The 6991-nt window shown below is 41.1% G+C and overlaps 1 protein-coding gene across 1 annotated transcript; it reads left to right on the top strand.

Annotated features, from left to right (window-relative positions):
- The first annotated feature begins 706 nt into the window (after positions 1–706).
- Positions 707–6550, top strand: LOC125587889. Its single transcript, XM_048759189.1, has 2 exons — positions 707–5880; positions 5956–6550. Exons 1-2 carry the CDS (start codon positions 5489–5491, stop codon positions 6095–6097), a joined length of 534 nt encoding a protein of 177 aa, XP_048615146.1. The 5' UTR covers positions 707–5488; the 3' UTR covers positions 6098–6550.
- The last annotated feature ends 441 nt before the right edge of the window (positions 6551–6991 follow it).

Raw genomic sequence — 6991 nt, 5'->3', positions numbered from 1 at the left:
AATAATTCCTTTTTCCACGTTAACTTTCACGGTGGTTGATTACTATGATACTTTTAATGAATTAAAAATAATTACATTTTAAATACTATTATTTCCTTCTTAAAATTTTCTAAATAACAATATAAAACAGAAAGGAAATATTTATAAAGTTTAAAAAAAAAAACGAAAATATATGTATATATAATATGATTTCATAATAAAAGGAAAATTCACAAAATACTAATATTTCATTTTAAAGATTTTTTTTTAATTGTGAAGTAATAAAACACTTTCCTTATATCTATATTTTCTTAGATGAAAACAAATATTTTTTATAATGTGATTTCATTAAAGAAAGATCACACAAATGATCTTGATATTAGAAAAAAGGAAAAAAAAAAATTTAGTTTTGAAGTAAGAAAACACTTTCCTTAATTATATCTATATATTCTTAGATGAAAACAAATATTTGTACATAATGTGATTTCATTAAAGAGAGATCACACAAATTATCTTGATATTAGAAAAAAATTTATTTATCTTTTAAAACATAATTTTACACAATACAAATATATATTTTTTCAAAGTAATAGAATTTTTTTTTAAATATTTATCTATTTTCTTAGATGATTGCATAAAAGAATTAAGTAACATAAACTGATATATGTTTAATGGACAAAAAATAATTTATAATTAGTATTATAGAAATGTTTTTTCATATATTTAGTTGACTATAATATTTTTCAATTACAGCAAAATATATATATTATATTTTACTTATATAATATAATTTCTCAAAACAATCACATTTTTACTGCATATTTTAAGAGATATTAAAAAACTTAAAATAAATTTTAACAATAAACACCTTTTGATCGAATAACTACAACATGAGTGACTCGACTAATCCATTTTATATCTAAAACCATAGATAGAACTACAGTAAGAATATATAAATTGTAGGATGACTTAAAACATATCAACAAATGAAAAATAAAATATTAACTCTTTGTTACAATTTAGTTCTTTTGTAAAATTTTATATATGCATGAGACTTTCAAATATTATCATTATATTAATTTATGTAATTTGGAATCACACACTTTAGTTAATTTTTTTATTTCACTCTAAGAATAATATATCTTAAGTTATACATAATCTTACTAAAATATACTTACATATCTAAAACAACAACCAACCTAAATACAAATAAGAAAATTAATCAAAAAAATAATATATTTAAAATAAAAAATATTATAGTTGAATTCAAAGAAATAGATAGAATCCAATATGTCCAAATGATAATTAAATTGATCAAAAAACCTAAATAAAAATTAGAAAATTAATCAAAAAATAATATATTTAAAATAAAAAAATATTATAGTTGAATTCAAAGAAATAGATAGAATCCAATATGTCTAAATGATAATTAAATTGACTGTAAAACTGAAAATATTGGCAAAGTGGGTCACTTTCGAGTTTATAATTCGGGCTTTGGGCCGCGCGGAGTTTTAATTCGGGAAATGGGTCGCCTGTATTTGTGACCCTATGCGACTTGAAAGCAAAAGACGAAACGATCCTTACTCCAGCTGTGGAATATCGGAAGTGCCACTCCTCTCTCGAACGTGAGAATTGCAGCGACTTTCCCGGTTCCCGAAAAACCCGGGTCATTAACTTCGTCGTCTTACCTACACTGGGCGGTAAACGACCTTCTGGTAAATTCATTTACTGTGAAAGTCTGAGAGGACTGTTCGTCTTTCGACCTAGATCCACCAGTGTTCCCTAGCCTGTCGCAGCCGTTGGAGAATCTTCCCCGGCGATAATTAGACCCCAGACGACGCCTGCAGTGATGATGAAGTCCAAGCTAAGTCAGACAACCGTTCGTCGTCAGACCAGATCCTCTGGCGAGGAGCTCCCGGAGCGCCCTATTGTGAAACAGCACCGCTATCCGGGTATGTGTTTCGTCCACCTCCGTTCATGTGGATTCCGTCTTTGCATGTCATCGGACAGATTCTTTAGTAATGATTACTCGACACCGTTTTCTGTTCGAAGCCATTTATTTGAGTTATCGATTTTTCTTCTATTTGTAGATTCTGGATCTGAGGACGGCCCCGGTGATGGTGATTCCTCAGGGGGACAATTCTCTGATGGGGTGCCCTCATCTGTGTTGCCCCGAAGACTGTTCGCATATGGTGCGTACCCGACAAAGTTGCGAGTAAACATCTACTCAAAATCACACGTCATCGGTTCTGTTGCTGCTGCTCTAAAGGGGACGGATGCGATGGACACTTTGATGGCTTCCCAGTTTCGGGGGCTGTTTGAGCTTCCCGTTGTACGCTGTCAGAACTCTACGAAGCTCATCGGCTGCCTCCTCAGCCGACAGCTCGTTACGGCTCGCAGACACGAGTTCTGGTTCACCTTCGGGCCCGATCCACTATGTTTCTCGCTGGATGAATTCCGAGATGTTACAGGTTTGAACTGCGGAGCTTTCGATGTTCAGGATTCGGAAGCATCTGAATCTCTTCCTCCGACGATGTGGAACAAGCTCTTTGATACGGCTGTCGGTAAGTTAACAGTCCTGAGTGTACTGCGCATGTTGGGAATGAATATCTAGCTGTGGAGAAACGGCTCCCTTTGGCTCTGATCGCGTTGGTTGATGGTGTTCTCTGCCCCAGTAGCAAAGATCTTAAACTAACGCCCAGGTACGTTGAGATGCTGTCAGACGTTGAGAGCTTTTTAGCGTATCCGTGGGGTCGAGAGTCGTTCTTGACGACCGTGCCGCGTTTCCTGCCTCCCCTTGTTGTCGCACCAGGTGAGAACCCACTGCAAGTGATGCGTGATCGGCTATCGCAAAAGACAACAGTTTGCTATGGGTTTCCACTTGCTCTGCAGTTGTTCGTATTTGATGTTGTGCCTCTGCTATTGGAGAAAATTCCCGACGCAGGGAACACCGCCACTTTCATTGATTCCCCCGGAGCTTGCTCTTCGCCGTCCACTATTCTCACAGTCAACGGAATAGTCGCTGTCGAGGAAGACCCAGACGTAAGTTTGTTTTCCCTTTGTTTTAAATACAGCGGATGCAAAAATACAGTGAAGTTAAATGGTTACGGCTTTTGTGGTTCACGTGTCTTCCATTGCTTTTTGCTTGGCTCCAGCTCTCTGTCCACTTCACCGTGATTCCTGATGAGGAACGGCTGCTGTTGGTGGACCAGAATGAAGATAGGCAAGTTACTTCTTTGGTGCAGAAGTTACTTTGTGGGGAAACATTCAAACCTGAGGACTTTCCAGGTGGTGACCAGTCGTTTTCCCCCAAGTTTAAGGTTCCAGATGCTGCCCATGAGGAGGGAGCTCTTCCCACTCCCGTACGCCAGAGAAATTTGCGACCGCGTAATACAGCGCCCATTGAAGTTGAAGATATTTCTTCTTCTGGAAACAGCGGAGAAGAGAATCGTCAATGCTCAGAGAGGTGTACGCATGAAAATTTAAAACATTGGATATCCCAGCGGTTTGAGGGGATTGAGAACAATATTGAAGAGTTGCGGACACTGATTTGCAAGAGTTTGGGTCTGCCCGAGGGGAGCAAACGCAACGCTAGGAAGAGGAAAGCGATGGATGATCCGCAGGTGCGTCGCACTCCGTCTCCTGATGATAGTATTGTGAGTGAAACCGAGGGGCGAAACAGGAAGGGGGAAAAAAGGAAAACGGTTGGCACTCGGCATGTTGGGAAAAAAATGTTGCCTCGGCGTCGATCTGGAGGTGGAAAGGAGGTGACAAAGGTTGTACGCCGAAGTTATTTTTTGCATAATATACAAATTCGTGGTCATTTACTGTCCTGACACCTTTGCCGTTTTCCAGGAAGTGAGCAGAAAGAACACACCCTCATCAGAGAGAGAAAGTGGTCACCAGAATGATGATGATCATGCAAAAGAAAACGAGTATGACAATGCACGTTTTCCACCATCCGGCGGAAACAAAGGCGATCAGGTAATGTGATAGATAGTTTTATTGTTGTGTTATTGCTTAGACTTCTAACCCAGCGCTGGGGGGGATGGTCAGCAGCAAGAAACACAATCGAATGCCCTCGTCCTGTTTGGAGATGTATTAGTTGTTGAGCCTGAGTCCTATGTGTTACCAGCAGAGGTTCGTTTGCATCTTAATTAGTTGTGTAGTGTTTGGCTAAGTAGTGGTAATAACAATAGTTGTGAATATTTGCGGATTTCTTCTACCTTCCAGCATGCGGTAACCTCCCCGGGGGCATGGCAGAAAAGAAACCCAACGTACCGGTATGAGCAAGGCTCCCCAGTCGCATGGGAGAAAACAAAGCCGAACTGTTACAGTTCGGTTGGTAGTGTACGCTCCTTTCATCCTTCATGGGATGGAAACCCCTCCTCGAAATCTAAGGTTGCATCCACCGGAATTGAAACGTGTCCGCTACTGATTATATCATAGATAGTAGTTATATCTGTCACATTAAGTTTGGTCTGTTATTGTTGTACATTACTTGAAGTGCGTTATTAACGGATCTGATGCAGGAAAGAAGTGCTCCAGAAGGTGGAGAGGGCCATAAAAATGAGTAGGTGCTCCACCGGTGGGCTATGAGTCCGGTCAAACATCAAATCAGAATGATGGAGAGAGGCTTGAACAAGTTTCTGCTCCTATGGGGATTGTTGAGGCACTTGTGAAGGAGATCAACTCTGAAATCCCGGGGGCGGACGAGGTAGTTATATCTTAGGCAATGGTTTAGGTCTGTTGTTGTTCGACAATTCTCAGAGAGCGTAATTAACTGATTTGAAATTGCAGGAAATAAGGGCAACGAGGGGTGGGGAGGGTGCACAGCCAAAAGAAAACGAGTTGGTGGCTGCCCGCATGACACCAACGGCCGGGATTGACTTTGCGCAGGTGATGTGCATTTTATTATTGGTGTACACATTCACATTTTATTTTGGGTGTACACCTGTTGACATAGGTTACTGACTCCATCTAGAAAACGGGTGCCGACAACGGTGGTGAGTCCGGTCAAACATCAAATCAGAATGATGGAGAGAGGCTTGAACAAGTCTCTGCTCCTATGGGGTTTGTTGAGGCACTTGTGAAGGAGATCAACTCTGAAATCCCGGGGGCGGACGAGGTAGTTATATCTTAGGCAATGGTTTAGGTCTGTTGTTGTTCGACAATTCTCAGAGAGCGTAATTAACTGATTTCAAATTTCAGGAAATAAGGGCAACGAGGGGTGGGGAGGGTGCACAGCCAAAAGAAAACAAGTCCGTGGCTGCCCGCATGACACCAACGGTCGGGATTGGCTTTGCGCAGGAGGTGTGCATTTTATTATTGGTGTACACATGTACATTTTATTTTTGGTGTACACCTGTTGACATAGGTTACTGACTCCATCTAGAAAACGGGTGGCGACAACGGTGGTGAGTTCGTTGAGGAGGATCCTGACGGTGGTGAAGAAGCGAGGACGGCAGACAAACAGCCCCAATCTGTTGACTCCGTTGAAACATCAAATATGGAGTTTCCAAAGCCTGTGGAGGCGGTTGGAAAAGTTGCTCCTCCCAAGGCGGGTGGTGAGGCAAGTGTTAAGGAGATCAACGCTGAATTACAGGGGACGGAGGACGAAGAGAGATATGACAGTTGTAAAGACGACATGTCCACTGATAGCCAGATACAAGAGAACCCACGTGATCTGTGTGGTGAAACGGATGCGGACTCTGAAGATGTGGGCAGTGGTGGTAAACGGCATCGCATGAGATCCAGCAAGATTTCTGGAGTGTACACCCCTGACCCAAGGGTGAAAAAGTTGTTTAAGAGCGAGGAGAAGGTTGAGTATAAGCCCATTGCCAAAACGAATCGAACACAGTTTAAGAAGTTTGCCGAAATTTTGAGGGAAAACCCCGAGCAGTAAGTTTCTAACTCTTTTTAAGGTTATATACATACACTCGTGCATAAGTTCCTGATTGTTGGTTAAATTTGCAGGATGTGGGATATCGCTACCGGTCACTCTGTGTGTAATCACTTCTTCCTTGAAATTGCTGAACCGGGGAAATGGATGTCTGACGAGGTACTATTAAGCTCTGCATCGTCGTCACATTATACCTTTGACAGTCACCTTATGTAACTAATATTTGTTACATATTTTTTTGGGACAGCACATGCATGTGATAATGAACATGTTGTGGAGGCGTCGCGGGATTTATCTACAGAAGGAGAGGATGGTGATCTTGGATCAGTACTTTATAAAAACCATTCAGTCAAACTGGAGTGCCTTTAGCGCAGACAATGATAAGCTGCAGTTCGAATGGGGGAAAAACGTAGCACAGTATGTGACAGGAAAGAGCAAGGGGCAGAAAATGAAGTTGGGACTTGGCCGCGATGTCGACACCGTGTACACCCCGATGAATTGGGGTGGAGATCACTGGGTTGGTCTCTGCATTAAGCTGACTGAAGGTCATGTGACGGTATTTGATTCCTATGTTCCTCATACTGAGATCGAGGTTGCGGAAGGACATATGTGTTCGGTTGTACAGTCGTTGCCTTATATATTAGAAAAATATGCGGGGCATAAATGCTATAAGGTGAAGGAAGGTCTTCGAATTTACTCTTGGAGCCGCGCAGAAGGCATTTATCACAACAAAAGGGGTGGCGACTGTGGGCCATGTGCTGCCAAGTTCATAGAGATGCATGCTGCCGGCTTAACGGAGGAAATGAGTCGGATTACCGACAAAGATGTTGACAGATTTCGAGAGCAGTATGCAATGGACTGCTATGAAGAATTCGTGGGCGATGCTAAAGTAAACAATGAGTAAACTTGAAGTTGTTTTCTTTGTCAGAATGTTGTTCGAACCCAATGGTACTTATGTTTGTGTGAACGAAATGGAACTTAATGGTATATTTATGGTGTGTTTGTGTGATTATGCGTTTATGATCATCGAGAAACAAAAAAGTTTATCGGTATTGACTTTGGTATTTCTAGATATGTACACCTGAGTTAAAACGCTGCACACCAACTACA

This window comes from Brassica napus, chromosome C5, assembly GCF_020379485.1.
Source record: "Brassica napus cultivar Da-Ae chromosome C5, Da-Ae, whole genome shotgun sequence".
NCBI lineage: Eukaryota > Viridiplantae > Streptophyta > Magnoliopsida > Brassicales > Brassicaceae > Brassica > Brassica napus.
This window is presented reverse-complemented; position numbering and strand designations above follow the sequence as displayed.